The sequence below is a fragment of the Microcaecilia unicolor genome, chromosome 6, assembly GCF_901765095.1.
Source record: "Microcaecilia unicolor chromosome 6, aMicUni1.1, whole genome shotgun sequence".
Taxonomy (NCBI): domain Eukaryota; kingdom Metazoa; phylum Chordata; class Amphibia; order Gymnophiona; family Siphonopidae; genus Microcaecilia; species Microcaecilia unicolor.
The window spans coordinates 287,510,325-287,533,709 of NC_044036.1; the positions used below are offsets into that span (position 1 = coordinate 287,510,325).

The 23,385-nt window shown below is 42.9% G+C and overlaps 1 protein-coding gene across 1 annotated transcript in view; it reads left to right on the forward strand.

Annotated features, from left to right (window-relative positions):
- The first annotated feature begins 5,185 nt into the window (after positions 1-5,185).
- Positions 5,186-23,385, forward strand: part of RALGDS (ral guanine nucleotide dissociation stimulator) — a 122,931-nt gene continuing 104,731 nt past the window's right edge. The window contains exon 1 of the mRNA XM_030207755.1: positions 5,186-5,380. Within this exon, the coding sequence (XP_030063615.1) occupies positions 5,285-5,380 (96 nt within the window). The 5' untranslated portion in view covers positions 5,186-5,284. The remainder of the gene's footprint in view (positions 5,381-23,385) is intronic.

The window sequence follows — 23,385 nt, forward strand, 5'->3', positions numbered from 1 at the left end:
AACTTAATTCAACTTCCAAGTGCAGGTAGGAAACAACATGTAGATAATTGGTCCAACACACACTATACACATCCAAAGTGGACCACTGACTATGCAGGCATAACTTTATATAGATAGTTATCCTGTGGTCTGATTTGAATAAATACATATATATGGGCAATGGGAGATTATCACCATTATCTACATAACTTCAGACCCTGCTCAGAAACTGAGTATGAGAAGATGCAATTAGTAAGTATGAATCCACACAGGTGTTATCTACAGACCTCCAGCACAAATGGAGAAGCTGGACAAAGATCTGATAGAAGATATTCAGAAGCTTGGTATGAAAGGGGAGGTGTTACTTTTGGGAGATTTCAACTTGTCGGCAGAATCGGAAAGAAGTAGGTTATCAATAGAAATCAAACAAAATAAAACATGGAAAGAAAATAAGATACCTTTTTTATTGGACATAACATAACAATGCATTTCTTTGAAGTCAGAATGATTGAATATTTTAACACCCAACAGAAAGGACTTAACAAGGATCTGGGGTTCCTAGCCTATTATAAACCATAAAGCTGTATGTCTCTGTAGATCACCCCACCCAGGGCCGTGCCTAGAGTCTCCGGCGCCCCCCTGCAGTTGGCCCCGCGCCCTGTGCCCGCCCCCCCCCTGAAAACAATCGCTACACTACCCGCCCTCTTCTCCCCAGATCCTTTTCTTTTTGTTTAAATTTACTTCTGTCCGGCGGCAGCGTAGCGTTAGTGAGAAGGAGGCGGCGCTCCCCCGCCCCCCCGCCCCGACGTGTCAGTCTTCCCTTCGTTCAGTTCCCGCCTTCTTCTGACGTCATTTCTGATGTCAGAAGAAGGCGGAATTGAGCGAAGGGAAGACTGACACGTCGGGGCGGGGGAGCGCCGCCTCCTTCTCACTAACGCTACGCTGCCGCCGGACAGAGGTAAATTTAAACAAAAAAAAAGGAAAAGGATCTGGGGAGAAGAGGGCGAGGTAAGCATGGTGCGGTGGGGCGCCCTCCTGCCATGCTTACCTCGCTTACTGTGTTGGCATGGCCCTGACCCCACCCCTCACCTATCCACACCCATCCTGTTAAAATATCAATGATATGCTTTGATGTCCCCATGCATACCTCCTACCCACCCCCATCCTCCCACCCTGTCAGACTATCATAGTAATGCTTGAATGTTTTCACTTATATACACTGTCAGCTAGCACATTTGCTTATTTCCGATCTGACGAAGAAGGGCAACCTTCGAAAGCTAATCAAGAAATGTATTAAGTTATGTCCAATAAAAAAGGTATCATCTTATTTTCTTTTCCATGTTTTATTTTGTTTGATTTCTATTGATAAAGATATGTTGAGGAAAGGAGAAAAGATAGGAATGGAATTGCAAGACTGAAAGATACCAAGAATGGCTATGTAGAGAGTGATGAGTATAAAGCAAACATGCTAAACAAATACTTCTCTTCGGTGTTCACAGAAGAAAATCCTGGAGAAGGACCGTGGTCAGCTGCCAAGGGAATGTCTGGGAATGGAGTAGATATTGCGCCATTCATGGAGGAAAGCGTTTATAAATAGCTTGAGAATCTGAAGGTGGACAAAGCTATGGGGCCAGATGGGATACATCCCAGGATACTGAGGGAGCTCAGAGAAGTCCTGGTGGGACCTCTTAAAGATTTATTTAATAGATCTTTAGAGACAAGAGAGGTTCCATGGGATTGGAGACAAGTGGATGTTGTCCCTCTTCACAAAAGTGGAGACAGAGAAGAAGTGGGAAATTACAGGCCGGTAAGTCTCACGTCGGTGGTAGGAAAAATAATGGAGTCGCTGCTGAAAGAAAGGATAGCTAAAATTTCTAGAAGCCAATGAGTTACAGGATCTGAGGCAACATGGCTTTACCTAAGGAAAATCCTGCCAAATGAATCTTATTGACTTCTTTGACTGGGTGACCAAAGAACTGGATGAAGGATGTGTGCTAGATGTAATCTACTTGGATTTCAGCAAAGCCTTTGATACTGTCCCTCACAGAAGATTCGTGAATATGCTGAGAGGGCTGAACTTAGGACCCAAAGTGGTGACCTGGATAAAAACTTGTTGACCGACAGGCGACAGAGGGTGGTGGTAAACGGAATCCGCTCAGAGGAAAGGAAGGTGAGTAGTGGAGTGCCTTAGAGGTCGGTACTGGGGCCGATTCTGTTTAATATATTTGTGAGAGATATTGCTGAAGGGTTAGAAGGAAAGGTTTGCCTTTTTACAGATGACACAAAGATAGCCAATAGAGTGGATACCCTGGAAGAAGTACAAATTGTGAGAAGGGATCTCCAAGTGTTAGAAGAACAGTGAAGGGTCTGGCAGTTAAAATTTAATTCTAAGTCCTATATTGGGAAACCTTTCTGTTTGAAACCCGCTAATATCTATTCCCAGTGTTCTTGTGCAAAACAGATTTTTTTTGTTTTTAAGTATGCTGTGTCAGTGGAGGGGGTATCGTCCACAGGACTCACGTACAGTGTTTACTGCTTAAGCCCCCTAATAAATTTAAAATTTAATGCCAAGAAGTGCAGAGTGATGCACTTGGGGTGCAGAAACCCAAAAGAGATACACTGGATAGGAGGGGAGAGATTGGTAAGCTTGACTCAGGAGAGGGACCTTGGGGTGCTGGTGTCCGAGGATCTGAAGTTGAAGAAACAATGCAACATGCAACAAGGCGGTGGCTGTGGTCATAAGAATGCTGGGTATAGCCAGCAGAAGAAAGGATGTTGATGCCCCTCTACAAGTCATTATTGAGGCCCCACTTGGAGTATTGTGTTTAGTTTTGGAGGCCATATCTTGCTAAGGATGCAAAAATAGTTGAAATGGTGCAAAGAAAAGCTACAAAAATGGTATGGGATTTGCATTGCAAGACGTATGAGGAGAGAGACTTATTGACCTGAACATGTATACCCTAGAGGAAAGGTGAAACAGGGAATATATGATACAGAGAGGGTGGTAGATATTTGGAATGCCCTCCTATGGGCGGTGGTAGAAATGAGCATGGTACAGAATTAAAAAATGTGTGGGATAAATGAAAAATGAATTCTGTGTTGAAGGAATGAATCCACAGAAGCTTAGCAGAGATTGGGTGGCAATACTGGTAATTGGGAAGGAAAGCCAGTGCTGGGCAGACTTCTGCAATCTGGTCTTTATCTGCCACCATCTACTATGTTACTAAGTTATGTTAGACTATCCTTCCTTTGGATGTATGGATAAACATATCCATATATGTGTCAGAGATTTTGAAACAAAGCTACAGAGGCACTTATGTGATCATCACTTAATGATGGCTGGGTAAGTGGTTTTGAAAATCAACCCCTGACAGGACTTTTCCTTGATCCTCTGAAGATAGGCAAACTTCCAAAAGTTAATTCTCATAAATCTCCACTTAATGCATGCCTGCATGCCTCTAGCAATTGGCTGGACTGTATCGTGTTTGCCCTGTGCTCTGCTTTTTCCTGGAGTCTCCAGCATTTTCAGCACTTGAGCATCAATCTAATCTACAGTCTTTCGATCCCCAAAAATATTCATTGAAAGAACAAGTCTATCCAGCTGAGTTCTCAAAGCCTCAGCGGTCATGACAGAAGACCAAAAGATCTATTATTTCTCAATCCAAATCAGTAATAGCCTATTCTTATTGTAAATATACAGACTAAGAGCTCATTCACCTCCTGATCAAGAATGTTGAACTCTTAAGTCATTCTTAAAATTTGTCAGCTTGTCCTGGGATTTCAGCTTCCACTTCAATGCATAGTGACAAAGTGGGACAAGATCAGAAGGCATTGGGGGGGGGGGGGCACAAGGCTCTCTGGTGAAATGAAGAAAAGAACGATCCGCACCCAAAATGTTTCCATTGAGTTGATCAGGTGAAGAGGCACCAAAGCAGCATGTCTTTTGTTGGACTAGGGTATCAAAGTATCAACAGACAGTCATGGCTTAAAGCAAGAGGAGAGCAGTGGAGACAGACCTAAAGGGGTACCTGAAATACATCAAACAGAGAAATGGTTGTTGTGCTAAACACAAGAAATAGATGCAAGAAATAAACAAGAGAACTTTAAGTTCAACATTCTTAGAGATGTAAATGCAGTTTATATGACACAGATTTGGTCATATCTTTTAATACTAATGACTGCACTGAAATAAAGGTTTTTATGGCTCACAAATGTCATTATGATGTAAGGAATAATTTAAAAACGAAACAAACTACTGCAGACCTGCCAATTAACCCTAAGCTATCAGAAGCAGTCTTGATGGATTCTCCTCAGCATTCTGTGAAGCACATCAATCTCTGGCCCCACCCCCAAGATCTCTACTTGTTGGTGCCACAAGAGACACATTTTTGCTTTGGCCATGGCCCATCCCGTTTCTCTGGTTATGGAATTACTCCTGTAAACATTTTGGAGATAAAAACTGAAAAATGAATTTTCTTTGGATCCAGGTCAATGCTAGTAGGCTGATCCAGTTCTGTTTTTGTTCCATTGCACCTCTGGATTTGTAGCTACAGATTGTAAGGCACAACAGCAACTGAATCAGCTGTTGGTGTTGACCTCGGTCAGGTGGCCACCCCAAAGCTATCTCAAAGTGTGTCTGGTGCCCCTAGACAGAGTTACTTGTTAGGTCTGGTACTGGATGACAACTTCCACCCCTGCCAAAATGGGAAAGCAGGACAGGACTACAGACTGAGGATGACATGGACTTCCATTGGTAACAACCCTCTAGCTGAATCCAGCGCTGACATATCAGTCTCAAGTTTGGGCTCGCCTTACCCTTTACTCTTCTGAAGATAGTTCAGGGAGTGCCTGGACAGTGAACATACGGCGCAAAAACAGCCACCAAGCAGGGACTGTGAGTGATAAAATCTTCTCTTCGCCTGGAGAGACAGGGCACCTGAGATCTCCTGCACACAACCTCGGGGAACTGGTGCAAGAAGAGCTCAAGGTCCGGGCACACTAGAAGGGTGTGCCTGGAGGAGGCTGGGACTGCTGGTCTGCGGGCTCGGCTGCTTTGCATGCTGATAAGGCAGGGAGGATCTGAGCCGAGCCGAGCCTCAAAAAAGCCTGTGCTGGGCTGCAGGTTGTGGCATGCTGCGAGTTGCATACATGTACCCACAGGAAGTCTCCAACTGTACCGTGAAAACAAGCGAAAGTACCTGAACGAGGAGCTGGCTGGCGACCATGAGCGTCCAGCGATTGGACCTGGGGCTATTGCATCCAGAGGGGGAGCCCCCTACCCTCTGGCATTAAAAGGCTTTGGAAGATGGAGGCCAAACCGCTCTTTAACCTGCAGAAGGCTCTGATGCAACCGGTCCGAATGTGTATGCTGGATATTTCTCTCTCTGCTCAGGAGGACGATGTAAGTATAGAACAGACAGAGGCTGGGGCTTTGGGTTGAATGATAGCAGATGTGTGCATAGAACAGGGAAGTATTTCGGTCGTGCTGCTGGCAAGAAGGAATGCGATCCCTGAGATGAAAAGAAAAAGCAACAGGAGGGAGACAAGTGAGGAGGAAAAAAATCCGCTGATAATCTAAGCGGATAAATGTGAAGCGTGGGCAGGTGGTGGGGCTTGGAGGAGAAATACTGAGATTGTCACCTCGAGCATTTAATGTCTCTGCTATGTCTGGGTGTGCGTGCAGCATTTTTCTTCGTGTCTATGTGGGGGTGAGAACTGGGAATCCATGTTTATTTCTTCCGTGTCTTCATGTGTCGACACTTCTGCCTCATTACTGTAGCTGAGTGTGTGAGCTGTCTCCCTTTCTCTGGGCGTTTGTGTTTGGCTGCAGTATCCCTAAGTATGTAGACTTTACGTTCTGGCTGAGTGCATGTCTGTCTACACTTGTGCACGTGTGTTCACCTCTGTATGAGTCTGTGAGCACATCTAAGCACATTTCTGTAGGTGTGGCTTTGCATGTGTGTGTGTATCTCACTTGTGCATCTGCTGCCTTTGTAAAGGTGTGCATATATTCTCAGGAGTACAGCTTTGGTAGAATATCTCAACAGACCCCAGTAGTACAGACAAAATTCACCAGTATATGAGATACAAAGACTAGAGCAATATACAGGACCGTATTACCTGTTTTGCCACTGCCAATGAGAGGAGTCAGTGGGCTGGAAACAAAGTTTGTGTCCTTTCAGGTTTGCACCCTGTGCTGCTGCACCACTGGCACAGCCCATGGTACAGCACTGGTGGTAAGATATATATACACAGCTTCAATGGTACAGCACTGGTAAGATAGCTACATACAGTGTGTGCTAGCTGTGTATATCACTGATTCTCTGTAGCATATTCTAAATCATTCTGTGCTTTTAATGAGGCTATAATAGCAAAAATGACAGAGGCTGGTGGCACCATAGAGACAAATCAATTAAGACATGAGATTTTAAGAAAAGATGTATCTGACAAGGTGAGCTCTTGTACTCTAGAGCTCATGCCTCAATAAGCCTGTTCTAGTCTATAAGGTGCTTCCAACAACCTAATGAGGATTTATTTTATTTTATGTATTATGAAAACTTGCTATACTTCTCTTTTGTAAGGGGTCTGGGATAGTCTGCTTGAAAATTACTCCCCTTCACAGCATCAAAAAATATGTGTCATATAAGTGATCGTGGAGAAACAATAGCTCCATCATTGTTCCTTTCAGGGGCGTAGCCAGACAACAGATTTTGGGTGGGTCTAGGCAAGAAGTGGGTGGGCACCAAGTGTTCTCCTCCCCCCCCCCCCAACCACCACCCCAAAAATATCTCAGCTGGTGGAAAAATGCTTCTTTCCACCTTGGCAGTCTGCAGCAGCAGGTGCCAGTATCGTGGAGAGTAGTGTTTTCATTACCATCAGGAGAAAGTCTTCAGCTGGCCGAGCTTGGGATCCCACCAGCTACCGTTAAATGTGTGCTACTGTTGGGTGGGCCTGAGCCCTGAATGGGTGGGCCCTGGCCCACCCACGCCCACCTGTGGCTACGCCACTGGTTCCTTTGTGGTAGTTTATATCTGTATAGAAACAATAGCTCCATCATATCTAGGACAGAAGAAGATTGTCTGTCATCTCAGGACATGTGTCAGCAAAAGATGTCCTCCTGGCCTTTGGAGTAGATGCCAGAATAATCAGTTCTTTCATTGCTCTCCGAGTTTTATGAAAGCCAGAAACTTGGAGAGAATGCTGATGACATATTACCCCAAGATTGACAAATAATATAAAATCAGGCACCACTGCATCTGATTTGGTGGAAGTGGGGCACGGATGACCTCTGGCAAGTCTTGTAGCTGGCCAAAACCAGACCATTTCCTCCTTCTCCTTTCTATGAGAAGTGAGAAGGGAAGCTTTTACATATAGGGAGATGACCATGTTCTGCCCAACTCATTAGAATGAAAAGGAGCCAGATGTGCCTGAGGGCATGAGCATGAGATGATGGCTTTGAGTCTTAACTGGCAAGAAAGTGGTGGGAATCTCTGCCCTCTTTGTGATAGAGGACATGGCACTCAGTGACTACTGGCCTTCAGGTGTCTTGTGTTGCTGTTCGGAAGTTCATGTGGAAGCTCTCAACTGTTTGGGTAGTTGCTCGTTTGAACAGGGCAAGATTAAGGCATCGGGAAATTAGGCAATGCCTAGGGCCCACATGTTTAGAATGGGCCCTCTCAAATATATGTCAAAGGGTCCCAAATCAAAGTTTATGCCATGATATGTCAGCTGCTGTCAGAAAGAAAATTCAGGGCGTGTCCAGCAGTGGGGGAGGGAGACAACCAGAGCTACCACTGCAACAGAGAAATCAGTCTCTTCTCCCTGCTCCCTTGGTAATGTTCTCCAGTTGGCAGGAGGAGTCCATGAGCAGCACATTTTACCTGCTCTTTCCTCTTTAACCAGAACCATGCAAAACCCCATTTGTGGATGTTCTAAAGTATATGTATATTATTGGGGGAGGGGGTTCCAATGTACTGTTTGCCTAGGGTCCATCAAGGAGTTCATCCTGTCCTTAGTTTGAACATAGAAAGTCTCCATTAGAAGAAGAACTATCCTGTCTCCTGTCCCCCCTCCCACACACACACAGAAATAGGAGAGTTATAGTTCAGTCTTGGATACCCGAACTGCTTAGAAGCTTCCAGAGATGAGTGGGAAGCAACGTATTAAAGTCAGCTAACTAGAGTTGAACAGACAGGCCTAGGGAGGTAATGTGACTTGCTCAAGTGTCTCAGATTTGTCCAGGCTTTTGGTTCAGTATATTATTCTCTAGACCTTTTTTTTTTACACTACGAGAATGAGTGTAACATCGTGTATAGCTCTATGTTATAAATCTTGCTAGTACAAACACTATGGCAGTTTTCCAAGTATTTTCCAGTAACACCAAGGACTTGATTCATTGATACTTTTCTTTAATTCTGTGTGTTTGGGAGGAAGGGGAGGGAAGCTTAGCAAATCTTGAACAGTTCTACCTAAAGGCCTTAGGAAATGTGTGGCTGTTGGATTTTTAACATCTTTCTTTTTGGATCATGTATGTAAACCACTTTGATGCCTTTCCGAGGGTGGTATAGAAAGTTCTATAATAAATGTAAATGTATTCATGAGGGATCTCTGGAGCTACCATCCCTTTATAGGACTCTGCATTTCAAGTTACATAAACATGGAACATAAACACTGGAAGTGGTGCAAAGAAAAGCTGCATAAATAGTATGGGATTTGCATTATAAGCCATACGAGGAGAGACTTGCTTACCTGAACATGTATACCTTGGAGGAAAGCAAAAACAGGGGTGACATGGTACAGACGTTCAAATATTTGAAAGGTGTTAATCCGCAAACAAATCTTTTTCGGAGATGGGAAGGCAGTAGAACTAGAGGACGTGAATTGAGGTTGAAGGGAGGCAGACTCAGGAGTAATGTCAGGAAGTATTTTTTCACAGAGAAGGTGGTGGATATGTGGAATGCCGTCCTGCGGGAGGTGGTGGAGATGAAATCGGTAATGGAATTTAAACGTGCGTGGGATAAACACAAAGGAATCCTGTTTAGAAGGAATGGATCCACGGAATCTTTGCAGAGATTAGGCGGTGACGCCAGTAATTGGGAAGTGAAACCATTAAGGGGTTTCGACATTAGCTTCAGAACTTAGTACAAGAAGAGTGCTGGGGCAGACTTCTATGGTCTGTGCCCTGAGAATGGCAAGGACAAATCAAACTCGGGTATAAAGTATCACATACCATGTAAAATGAGTTTATCTTGTTGAGCAGACTGGATGGACCTTACAGGTCTTTATCTGCCATCATTTACTATGTTACTATGGAGGGTAATATCTGTGCTGCTGCAAACTCCCCTCTCTTCTTTGGAATCTGTCATGCAAGCCAGGTAGTGAAGCTAAACCACTTCACCTGGCTGTGTGTTCTTGCTTTTGCAGCAGCCCCTGTGTGGATGAGAGGACCCTCTTACAGTGCCTGTTCTGAGCTGGGCAACAGTTTTAGCTGAATGTCTGGTGGGCCTTAGGGGATCTCTGCGTGGATGATCTCCTCTGCAGTCCCTCTGGGGCTAAGATTGTATCAGTGGGCAGTGAAGGAGTAACCAGGAGGCAGTTCTGCAGGTGGCCCTGCTGGGTGGAAGGAAGGTGTCAGAGTGGGGACACCGGATCCTGGTACTATATCAGGTGCTTTACCCTAGCCTTCTCTAAAGAGATGTTGTAAAGGGGGGACATAGGGATGTCACGAGGTTGCAGGAAGTCTGCCAGGGTCCTTGTTTATGCTGTTTCAGCAAGGGGATCCTGTGCCAGGGGTGAGTCACAGATCACATCCAGTTAGTCTACTCCTACTCTTTCTCAGAAATTGTAAGCTTTTGGCTACACAATTTTCTATCACTTGTTCTTCCCTCCCCCCCCCCCCCCCCCCCCCCCACACACACACACACATTGCCACCCCATCCCCATGGGATGTCTAATTATACAGGAAACTGTTTTCACTAATGAATGAGGTCACCACATTGGATCTTCTCTGTACGGAGGGGGGAGGAATAGAAAGGGCTTCAGTCATTATGTTGAGAACAAGGGATGCATTTGGAGCTGAGAACACTGAGCTTTCCGCCTGCATGAGAGCCTCAGTCACCAATGCCATGGTGACCCGTGGAACCCGGAAAGAAGGAGCAATATGGAGAAAAGGGCGAGAGTAGTAGAGAAAAAGCAGGTAGGGGATGAGGAAGACAGGATGGAAGCAAGGTGGGAAAAGAGACCAAGGAAGGAAACAGGCAGGAGGGGAGGAGCCAGAGAAAGGACTAGACATTACTTATAAAGAGGATATCAAATGCATGCACTAAACTAATGAGGTCAGAAGAAGGCAAGAGAGAGTCTATGTTTGTGAGGAAGAGAGAGACATGAGGAAAGGATGTGCATATCTCTGTGTGAGAGTGAAAAAGTAGCCACTCTGTGTGTGTTACAGTCTTCCATCTTTTTTTTTTTTTTTTTGTACCCTGTGCTTTCCCACTCATGGCAGGCTCAATGTGGCTTACATGGGGCAATGGAGGGTTAAGTGACTTGCCCAGAGTCACAAGGAGCTGCCTGTGCTGGGAATTGAACTCAATTCCCCAGGACCAGAGTCCACCACCCTAACCACTAGGCCACTCTTATTCTCTCATGCTTTTTTGGAACACAGTATGAGCAAATATTCTAAACTTGATTGACACAGGATGCCAGTAGCATAGGATGTGTATATGATGTTGCAGAGTAATAATGAAAGTATTGGTGACATTTAGAAGTGTGTGGGAATTCCAGTCACAAATCGGACAAGGGGAAGGGAAAGGAATGAGATTCTGGATTTAGCTCATGACTTTGTGAGAGTAACCCAAGATAAGTTATATTCAGGTGCATCAGTAAAAATGACAGAGGCAGGTCATACCTATAGACTAACCGATTAATTGAGGCATGAGCTGTCCAGGACCAGAGAACCCTTCATCAGATGAATGAAGTGTAGATCAGGAGGTGAGTAAAAGATGACTGGGGGTAAAGGGATACTGAAAATAGTGAAGGCTAATAACAGCAACATAGTTCATTTAGCAGACAACTCTGGTGAGAGAAAATGAAGACAGGATTGCCGCAAGGATCTGTACTGGGACTGGTGCTATTTAACATATTTATTAATGATCTGGAAAATGGAAAGACAAGTGAGGTGATTAAATTTGCAGATGACACAAAACTACTCAGAGTTGTCAAAAACACATGCAGATTGTGAAAAATTGCAGGAAGCCCTTAGGAAACTGGAAGACTGGGCATCCAAATGGCAGATGAAACTTAATGTGGACAAATGCAAAGTGATGCACATTGGGAAGCATAATCCAAATCATAGTTACCTGATGCTAGGGTCCACCTTAGGAGTCAGCACTCAAGAAAAAAGATCATTGTAGACAGTACGCTGAAATCCTCTGCCCAGTGTACGACGGCGGCCAAAAAAGCAAACAGGATGCTAGGAATCATTTGGAAAGGGTTGCAAAATAAGACCAAGAATATTATAATGCCTCTGTATCACTCCATGGTGTGACCTCACCTTGAGTATTGCATTCAATTCTGATCACTGTATCTCAAAAAGATATATAGTGAAATTAGAAAAGGTTCAAAGAAGAGCAACCAAAATGATAAAGGGGATGGAACTCCTCTCATATAAGGAAAGGCTAAAGAGGTTAGGGCTTTTCAGCTTGGAAAAGAGAAGGATGAGAGGGGATATGGTTAAGGACTATAAAATCCTGAGTGGTATAGAACAGGTAGAAGTGAATCGATTTTTTACTCTTTCAAAAAGTACAGGGGACACTCAATGAAATTACATGAAAATACTTTTAAAACAAATAGGAGGAAACATTTTTTCACTCAAAGAATAATTAAGCTGTGGAACTCACTGCCGGAGGATGTGGTAACAGTGGTTAGCGCATCTGGGTTTAAAAAAAGGTTTGGACAAGTTCCTGGAGGAAAAGTCCATATACTATTGAGACAGACATGGGGGAAGCCAGTGCTTGTCCAGGGATTCATAGGAACCAGCTCTGTGGGTGCTGTGGGTGATTAAGCACCCCAATATATGATCAAATTCAATGACTGTGGCAAGGGAGGGGTAGTTTCTGTTGTTTTTAGCACCCCCAAGCATTTTGATAAGTTGGCTCCTATGCCAGAATTCGTAGCATGGAATGTTGCTACTAATTGAGTTTCTGCCAGGTATTTGTTACCTGAATTCGCCACTGTTGGAAACAGGATACTGAGCTAGATGGACCATTTGTCTGACCCAGTATGGCTATTCTTATGTTCTTAAGAAAAGTTGAGTCTATTCACGCAGACTAACACATCTACCCCTTTGGAAGATTTTGTTAGGTACAGTAGGTATTTCCATGTCCCCAGAGGGCTTACAATCTAATGGGGCAATTCTTAGTTTAGGTGCTCTAATGCAATGCACTTAACACCAATTCTATAATGGCATCATGGAGAAAAGATGCTGTTTATAGTAGTGTAAGTTGGTATTTGGCCATGTGTAGGTGTGCTCTTATACACCATGTCAATGCAGACAGATGAAAGGAAATCTATAAAAGGTGCTGAAAAAAAGCTCAGCATCAGCGTGCACAGGAGGAGCAAGAAGAAAGAAGAGCAGGGGACAGGCAGCGAACGTGGCTGCGCTGGAGACCATGCTGAAGAAGGCTTCAGTTGGCGGGGGTTGGGGACCCCCGCAGCAAAGGTATTTGTTTGTGAGGGGGCGAAGCGAGGTGGTGGGGGGAGGCGAGGCGAGGCGTGGCGGTGGGGGGGGGGGGGTGGTGGCAGGGCGGCACTCAAAATGTGCCCCCAACCTTGGGCCCTGGCCCCCTCCCTCTGTGAGGTCTGGCTACGCTCCTGTCACAAGGGCCAGAAGTGGGATCTTAACCCAGTTTCAATAGTTCTCAGCTCACTGCTCTAACTATTATATTACTCCTAGGTCACCTAGAACTACATGCTCTGGATCTATGTCAGGTGAAGATGTGGGAATTCGAGCAGGTTCTTTTTCTAGCACAACCAACAGTCTGTTCCTGTACTTCAATGGTAGAACCTTCAACGTGGTGGAGTCAGGAGGTTGGAGATTGAAATCTTAGATTCCTTATTTGAAAAATGAGACTGTAGCAACAGGGTCGGCTTAACCATTGGACCAGGTGAGGCTCTGGCCCAGGGCACTGGCAATTAAGGGAACTAAAATACCAAGCCTCTGACCTCACCTGTTCTACAGGTCAAGACTTTTCTTCCCCCTCCCTCCTGTTCTCGTCTCCCCCCTTCTCTCTTCCCCCTCTCTGCAGGTCTAGCACTGCTCCCTCACCTCTCTTACTCCCTCATGGTCCTGTAAAGTTTATGCCCATCGGTGGCAGCAGCAGCAGCAGCACCATGACAGGCTGCCTTCACCAGCCCCTGGGTCTTCCCTCTACCACATCCAGCCTCCTCTGATGCAATTTTCTGTGGGTGGGACACAACACAGGGAAAACCCAGGTGCTGGCCAAAGGCAGACTGTCATGCCGCTGCTGCCGCCAGCAACTGATATAGATTTTACAGGACCATGGAGGAGTGAAAGAGGTGAGGGAGCAGTGCTGGACCCTTGGGAAGGAGGAGAGAGGAGGGGGAAAAAGAGACTAGACATGTGTGTGTGTGGGGGGGGGGGATGCTGGCTCAAGGGAGGGACAGATGCTGAACTTGCGAGTAGGGGGGAAAGGGGCACCAGATGGGGGGACACCACCAAAGCAAATTGGCTCAGGGCACTGCTATCCTTTGAGCCAGCCCTAGTAGCAGAGCTGAGAGGGCAGTGCTTTCTCCTGAGACTGTTTTCTGATGAGTACCTACAGCAAAACTCTTCTGGAAATCAGATCCACTGTCTGCACACCCTGAAAGGTGGATTTATTGAGCAGTAGAAACCTTTCTGTGCAAACTTAGCTCACCTCAAAAAGAAATGGAATGTGCTTCTGATGACTTCACTAGGATGAGAAGAGGGTAGCTGCTTAGCTCCCGGACCCGGATTGTCGAACACACACTCTGTAACCAGCAAAAACCCAGATTTTAGGCAAAGAACTTGGGGGAAGGCAGCACAAGGCATTTGAGAGCAGTTGGATACCCTGGAATTATCCCTCTGATGGCTTCTAAGATTCCTAAATAAGATCAGGACAGGCCCCGCATGGAGGACTCAAAGATGGCAGATGCAGCCTGCTTGCCAGAAGCCTCTTTGGGCTCAGTTTGGGCCCGTAAAACATCTCAGGAGGTTGTAGTGCTGATGGAACAATCGTGGGACAAAAACTTTCCAGGTGCTGTATGACAAGATGGAATCCCTGGACAAGCAAATGTAATCTCTCCAGATGGATTTAGGGGCATTCCAGATCAGACTGGTTGAGTTAGAGGATACTGCCCTGGAGGCAAGTAGGGAATGAGCGCGTTTCTGCAGAGAACAAAATCAATGATTTGAAAAATCGGGCATGCTGGAATAATCTCTGTCTGGTTGGTGTCCCTGAATCAATGGCAGATCAAGAGCTGCGGGGATGGACTAAGGAGCTACTTACTAGAGAGCTGTCACTGCTTTCTTATGATGGACCCCTCTATATTGAGAGAGTTCATTGTCTGGGGCCCAAGTGCATTGGCACTCAGAGACCAAGGGTGGTTATTTTTAAACTGTTAAGTTTTTCACACAAATCTGCAATTCTTTCTGCTATGACAGGGGAAAGAACCTTGGAATACCAGGGAAAGTGGACCCTAGGATTTCTCTACTAAACGTTCAGCTCAGTGGTGAGAGCTCTTCCCCATCTGTACACAACTCTTCCAACAGAAGGTGAAAGTTTCCTTGTTGTATCCTGCTAAGCTGCGGGTCTTCAACCAGGGTCAAACGAAACCTTTTGGTACGGTAAAAGCAGCTCAAGAATTTTTATGGGTTTTCATCAAGAGAGCAGTCCTCTTGAAGTAACCCTACTGTTGTCATTATTGGATAGAGATTTTGTTCTGAGGCAAACATTTCAATCTCTATTTTCCATGGAAATGGTATCCTTAGGCTGGAATTTGGGTTAACCTTTACTCAAAGCTTTTTTGCTGTTTGATTCCCTTCTGTGTTCCTGACTTGTAGTTCCCTTGCTGTTAGAGGCTTTAGGGATATAATACCAGCACAGTACTTGACTCATTTATTGTTGAATTGGACTTGACTTTTTCACTTTTCTATGCCATCGTCTCACTTGCAACCAGATAGTGATGTAAGGAGTGCAAGGACGTTTCCTGGATGATATATTGTTGAGACTGTTAGGTCCCAATTTGTCCTTCTTTTTTCCTTCTTTATAGCCAACTAGTGACTTGAAACTATTGAGAAATGCTGAATGGACAACATAATTGCAGACCAAAGATGGCTGATCTCTAACTATTTTATTGTTTTATTCTTATTTTATTTTATCTTATGTTAAATTGTATTGTTTCTCAATTAGAGATTATTATTTTTAATTGATGTTCACTGGACAATATTATATATGCTTTTGGATGCTATTATTATCTCCTTTTTGAATATGATCACTTATATGCTAACTAATGACGTTTAAGTAGTGATAACTACTGAATAGACACTCTATTTACAGAGTAGAAGGGGCTGCTTTTCTAGTTTATGGGTTTTCTTCTTTCACATAAGCCCATACCCCTTTTTTTTCTCCTCAGAGGTGGCTTTTGGTGCTTAAAAGTCAACATCTGTATTTACTTGTTTACTACATTGAAGTGGTATCAGGTTCAGGGGAATGGACTGTGGGTCACTGGACATGTCTCAAAGGGGTAGGGTCAGGAGGGTAGGTTTTCTGGGTTTATCAGGGGGTGGGGTTAGTTGCCTAATTGGCTCTGGATATATGGGGGACTGGGAGAGAAGAAGGCTTCTCATGGGTGCCCTCTCATCATGCACTTGTTTTCTTTATATTAGTCTGGGTAATTTGGGTGATAATTTATTCTTGCGTACTTTGGATTGAAAGACTGGGTGAGGAAGAGGGTAGGAAGAGGGATATTAGCTGGGTTTGGGTACTAGGAACTCAAGATCAACCTGTCTTAGTTTTGTGGCTACCTGTCTTTTATCCTGGACTATTCCTTCTGAATCCTATATTAAAACGAAGTTTGTGGAGGGGAGATAGAGGGCTGGGACATCTCCCCTCTAAACTAATATTCAAAAGTACCATTTGGCTGGGCCTTACAGATGGGGTTACATAAATATTCAATGTAGTGGCCTGGCATGTTGGAGGTATTAATTCTCCTGTTAAATGTAGCAAACATTTTACAAGCTCTTAACAGAAAGAGGGTGTCTATCGCAATGTTATAGGAGACACATCTGGATGTGACATTTGAACATGCTAAGCTTAAAGGGAGTGGGTGGGTTCTTATATAGCATCACCTGCCCTCAATAGGAAAGTTGGTTGTATATTCTATTCCATAAGTACTTGATAGTAGTTGGTCATAAAACAGTGATTGGAGCAGATGGGCATTATGTGCTGGCCCATTTGACAGTAGATAAACAACTACTAATTATATGTAATGTCTATGTACCTAACGTCTACCATCATTTGAGAAATATCCACATTAGGAGACTATCCAGTTATTTTGGGCGGGGATTTCAATACTGTTCATGATTCTACCGTGGACAAATCCTCTCTACTGCCCCATGATAGAGTAGATTCCATTAAGGGCATACCTTTGTTACTAGCAGCTCTTGATCTTCTAGATATTTGGAGAGTTTTATATCCCCAGCAAAGGGACTATACTCAACTGTCCAGGGTACATGGCGCTCAATAGAGAATTGACTACCTGCTGACTTCCCAGTCTCTGTTCTCAGCAATCTGTTCTGCAGCTATAGATACATTCCAAATCTCAGACCACATCCCAGTGAGGCTTGAATTAGAGGCTTTCAATAGTGTTAGAGGGCCCTCCCCTTGGCAGTTTCCTCTTGAACTTTATGGTGATCTCAAGTTTCAGGACTTTCTGGTTGCAAAGTGGAAGGATTATGAACTATCAACATTGAACGGCACTATTTTATTTTGGGACACTGCCAAAGCAGTGCTATGGGGGGAAATCATAGCCTAAGTGACTTATAAATGAAGGGCTAGAGATCGAGATATTCTGCGGTTAGAACACTTAATTTGCCCCCAGTGTAAATTCTATGGAGTGACTTCTCCAACTAATAAAGAAAATTGCGTTCATCACAATCTTTTTTAAATACCTTGTTTCATCAACATCAGTTTAAATCCCAATGAAACTACAAATATAAATGATATTTTTATGATAATAAAGGAGGAAGAGCACTTTTAGCCAAACTGGCTAAGAGAAGGAAGTGGAATAGACAAGTACAGATTTTGCAGAAATCTTTAGGGGAACTGGTTAAGGAGGACAAGGGGATTGCAGCTACCTTTTGGAATTTCTTTGCATCACTTTATAGCTCAGCGGATACTCCCGGCCTCGATAGTTAAACCTATTTAGTGAGTCTAGACCTCCCTTCTCTTTCTGATGAATCTTTACAAATCTTGCAAACAACTTTCTCAGAAAATGAGGTTATGTTGGTGATTCATCAAAGCCCTACACATAAAGCTCCAGGTCCTGATGGGTTTCAGGCTGAGTTTTATAAAATCTTATAGGACTATGTGCAACATCTTTGAAAAGATATGTTTAATGTGATCATATCAGAGAAATATATGCCAGAGTCACTTGCATTGGCTCAAATTGTGATGCTCCCAAAACCAGATAAGGATTATTCTTTACCAGAAACCTATCACCCAATTTCTCTGCTAAATTATGCATCTTTCTACCATATTTTCTTGGACTGCATTTCTTGGTCCTTGAATATCTTCTTTCTCTCCACACAATTCACTGAGGCCAATACTTCTATTGTCAATCAAGGTTATCTTTATTTCATGTGCAGCAATATCATAAAAATATCAAAGCAATTTACAATTAAAAATATAATGAAATGAAATAAAAGAAGAAGGGAGGGTAAAAACAAAAGGGGGCCTAGGTTACATAATCATGTATGTAATAGTGCTAAAAGAGTTAAGTAATTATAACTCTTTATAACTAAATTAGTATCTAAATAGGAAAGGGGGTAGAGGTACACATAACATTCAACAACAAAAAAACATCGGTAGCAATAGGTCTGAAGAAACTGTGAGTAGTTCAACCCCAAAATGCTTGTCTTTAGGGCCTTTTTAAGTTTCACAAATGATTTTTCTAGGTGAATATTCAGGGATATATGATTCCAGGGCATTGGGGCCATTACATTAAACAGGAATTCCTAGCATGATAAAGTTATGGAGTTATTATACATTTCTCCTTCACCATTATGTCTAGTTTTCTTCAATCTAGCTTGGGAATATTGTGATCCCAACATGTTCATTCTCCATAATTCTCTTTGGGTCATGATCCCAGTTCTTTTCCAGTATAGCGATGTTATGTTTACAAAGTTACAACAGATGAAACATACCACTTTATTTTGCCTTTCTGCATAGAAGTTTTCTGCCATCAGTGCTTGGCAGCTAGCTATTAGATGACTAATCATTTCCAATCTTTGTTATGGAATCTACAGATGTCTGTTATATTTTTCTATGCTTGCTGTGAACCATCTCATCAGTAATCCATTGTCCTGGGCTGCAATTATCAGCTGTACATCCTTAGGCTTCAGCTCACCTCTCCTTAACTATTCACTTGTCTGGCTCTGATCTGATGGTTCCAAGAGTAACCCTTTGTATTTCCTACCTTACTTATTCATTTGCCGCTTGTTTTTCTTTGTTTGCTAGTCTAATCTTTTGAAGAGTTTTTTCTTTTGTTTAAAATAAGAATAGCCTACTGGATCAGACCAATAGTCCATCCAGGCCAGTATGCTGCTTCCAATCCAGGTCACAAGTACCTGGCAAAAACCAAATAGTAGCAACATTCCATGCTACCAATCCCGGGGCAAGCAGTGGCTTCCCCATATCTGTCTCACTAGCAGACTATGAACATTTCCTCCAAGAACTTGTCCAAACCTTTTTTTAAACCCAGATACACTAAACACTGTTACCACATCCTCTGATAATGAGTTCAGAGCTTAACTATTCGTTGAGTGAAAAAATATTTCTTCTTACTGTATTTGTTTTAAAAGTAATTTCATTGTGCTCCCTAGTCTTTGTACTTTTTGAAAGAGTGAAAAATCAATTCATTTCTACCCATTCTACACCACTCTGGATTTTGTAGACCTCAATCATATCTCCCCTCTGCCATCTGTTTTCCAAGATGAAAAGCCCAAACCTCTTTAGCATTTCCTCAAATGACAGGCGTTCCATCCCCTTTATCATTTTGGTTGCTCTTCTTTTAACCTTTTCTAATTCCACTACATCTTTTTTGAGATATGGTGACCAAAACTGAACGCAATACTCAAGGTGAGGTCGCACCATGGAGCTATACAGAGGCAAGAGGCATTATAATATTCTTAGTTTTATTTACCATCCCTTTCCTAATAATTCCTAGCACCTTGTTTGCTTTTTTGGCCACAGCCACACACTAGGCAGAAGATTTCAGCGTATTATCTAGAGTGACACCAAGATCTTTTTCTTGAGTGCTGACTCCTAAGGTGGATCCTGACATCAGTTAACTATGGTTTGGATTATTCTTCCCAATATGCATCACTTTGCATTTGTCCATATTAAATTTCATCTGCCATTTGGATGTCTAAGTTCTTCCTACAGTTTTTCACGTCCCCATGTCTTTTAACAACTTTGAATAGTTTTTTGTCATCTACAAATTCAATCACCTCACTCATTGTTCCAATTTCCAGATCATTTTTAAATGTTAAATTGCACCAGTCCCAGTACAGATCCCTGCAGCATTCCACTATTCACTCTCTTCCATTGAGAAAAATGGCCATTTAAACCCACCCTCTCTTTCTGTCCAATAACCAATTTCTAATCCACAGAAGAAAATTGCCTCCTATACCATGGCTTTTTAATTTTCTCAGAAGTCACTCATGAAGAACTTTGTCAAACGTTTTCTGAAAATCTAGATGCCCTACATCAACCAACTCACCTTCATCGACATGTTTATTCATGCCTTCAAAGAAATTAAGTAATTTGGTGAGATAAGACTTCCCTTGGCTGAATCCATCCTGACTCGGTCCCATTAAACCATGTTTATCTATGTATTCTGTAATTTATAATAGTTTCCACTATTTTGCCCACCACTAAAGTAAGGCTTAAGAACATAACATAATATAACATAAGAATAGCCATACTGGGTCAGACCAATGGTCCATCTAGCCCAGCATCCTGCTTCCAACAGTGGCCTATCCAGGTCACAAGTACCTGGCAGAAACCCACATAGCAGCAACATTCCATGCTATCAATCCCAGGGCAAGCAGTGGCTTCTCCTATGTCTATCTCAATTTCCCAGATCACCCCAGAATCCATTTTAAAATTGGCATTACATTGGTCACCCTCCAATCTTCAGGTACTACGGATGATTTTAACAACAGGTTACAAATCACTAACAGTGGATCAGCAATGTCATGTTTGAGTTCTTTAAGTACCCCAGGGTGCATACTATCCAGGTGATTTACTACTCATTAATTTGTTGATTTGGCTCAGTACGTCTTCCAGATTCACCAAGATTTCTTTCAATTCCTCCACATTATTACCCCTGAAAACCATTTCTGGTACAGGTAGAACTCTTACTTCTTCTTCCATAAAGACCGAAGCAAATAATTCATTCAGTCTCTCTGCTATGGCCTTGTCAACCTTGAGTGCCCCTTTTATAAGTACATAAGTATTGCCATACTGGGAAAGACCAAAGGTCCATCGAGCCCAACATCCTGTTTCCAACAGTGGCCAATCCAGGTCTCAAATACCCGGCAAGATCCCAAAAATGTACAAAATATTTTATACTGCTTATCCCAGAAATAGTGGATTTTCCCCAAGTCCATTTAATAACGGTCTATGGACTTTTCCTTTAGGAAGCCGTCCAAACTTTTTTAAACTCCACTAAGCTAACCGCCTTTACCACATTCTCTGGCAACGAATTCCTGAGTTTAATTACACGTTGAGTGAAGAAACATTTTCTCCGATTCGTTTTAAATTTGCTACATTGTAGCTTCATCGCATGCCCTCTAGTCCTAGTATTTTTGGTGATCTAACAGTCCCATGGATTCCCTCATAGACTTTCTGTTTTTGATGTACCTGAAAAAGTAGTTACTTTGAGTTTTTGCCTGTGTAGCAAGTTTCACTTCATGTGCTCTTTTAGCTTTCTTTATCAATGCTTTGCATCTAATTAGCCACTGATTATGTTGCTTTTTATTTTCTTCATTCAGATCCTTTTTCCATTCTTTGAAGGATGTTCTTTTGGCTCTAATAGCCTCTTTTACTTCACATTTTGATCATGCAGGCTGTCATTTGCTCTTCTTTCCACATTTTTAATATATGGAATACATCTGATCTGGGCTTTCAAGATGGCATTTTAACAGCATCCATGCCTGATTTAAAGTCCTAACCTTTGTGGCCAATCCTTTCAGTTTGTTTTTAACCATTTTCCTCATTTTATCAGTTGCTCTTTTGAAAATTAAATGCTATCAGCTCAAATTTGATCATGTTATGATCACTGTAGATCCAACACCGTTACCGCCCATACTATGCCCTGCATTCCATTAAGGACTAGATTTAGAATAGATCCCCCTCTCATCAGTTCCTGGACCAGTTGCTCCAAGAAGCAGTCATTTATTACATCTAGAAATTTATCTCCTTAACGCTTCCTGATGTAACATTTATCCAGTCATTTGAAATCATCCATTATTATAGTGTTGCTCAATTTGCCAGCTTTCCTAGTTTCTGTAAACATTTTTTGTCTATTTATTCTGTTCTGGGGTATGGTTGTACAGCCCTACCAGTATACGCCTTCCCTCTACCCATAGAATTTCTATTCATAAGGATCCCACCCTGCTATCTGTTTCATGTAGAATGTTTATTTTGTTTAACTTAATTCTCTTTTTAACATATAGTGCAACCCACATCCAATTTGATTTACTTTATCATTGCAATCTAATTTGTACCCTGATGACAAAGTGTCCCCCCATTGATTGTCCTCCTTTCACCAGGTCTCTGAGGTGCCTATTATATCTACCTCTTCATTTAGTGCTATATATTCTAACTCTCCCATCTTATATTTTAACTTCTAGTATTTGTATAGAGACACTTCAAAGTGTATTTTTTAACAAGCTGCTTAGAAGTTGGTGAGGATAATTTGCATTCTTTACTCTGCTTTCCCCTTAAACACTCCTAGCTTTCTTTCACCATTGTTGTAACCTCTCTATTAGGATTCCCTAAATGTCTTGTTTCAATAGTATCCTTCCAGGGTACTCCACACTGAACCCTTGGTAACTGTCAGCTTCCCCTCCCCATTCCCTCCCCCCAATTTTAGTTTAAAAGCTGCTCTTTCTCCTTTTTAAATGTCAGTGCCAGCACCTTGGTTCTATTCCTGTTAAGGTGGAGTCCTTCCTTTTGGAGTAGGCTCCTTTCCTAGAATGTTGCCTAGTTCCTAACAAATCTAAATCCTTCATCCCTGTACCATCGTCTCAACCGTACATTGAAACTTTGAAGTTCTGCCTGCCTCTTGGGTTCTATGAGTGGTACAGGGAACATTTCCAAAAAATACTACCCTGGAGGATCAGGATTTCAGCTATCTATCTATATTTGACTTCCAAAACCTCCCTCCTTCATTTTTTATGTCATTGGTACTCACATGTACCAAAACAGCTGGCTTCTCCCCAGCACTATCTAAAATCCTATCTAGGTGATGCATGAGGTCTGCCATGACCAGGTGATTCTCACATCCAGCAGCCACCCAGCTATCTACATGCCTAATGATCAAATCGCCAACTACAACCACTGTCCTAATCCTTTCTTCCTGGATAGAAGCCCCCGGAGACACATCTTTGGTGCAAGAGAATATTGCATCCCCTGGTGGGCAGGTCCTGGTTACAGGATTACTTCCTACTTCACCAGGGTGATGCTCTCCGTTTAGGAGACCTCCCTCGTCCAAGGCAGTACAGGGGCTGCCAGACTGGAGATGGACTTCTCTACAATGTTCCTGTAGGTCTTTTCTGTATACTTCTTTGCCTCCCTCAGCAACTACAAGTCTGTTACTCTGGCCTCAAGAGAATAACCTAGGAGCTCTTTGCATTGAGCACACACATATAATCTCTTTCCAACTGGGAGATAATCATACATATGACACTCATTGCAAAAGATTGGATAGCACCCCTCTCACTGCTGGATTGCTGTCTGCATCTTAGTATTATTGGATTGTTTAATTAATTAAAAATTGTTAAGATACAAGAGATACTAAACTAATGTAAGAGCCTTACAATTATATGTTATATTGTGCGATTTATTTAGTGTTTGCTTCTCA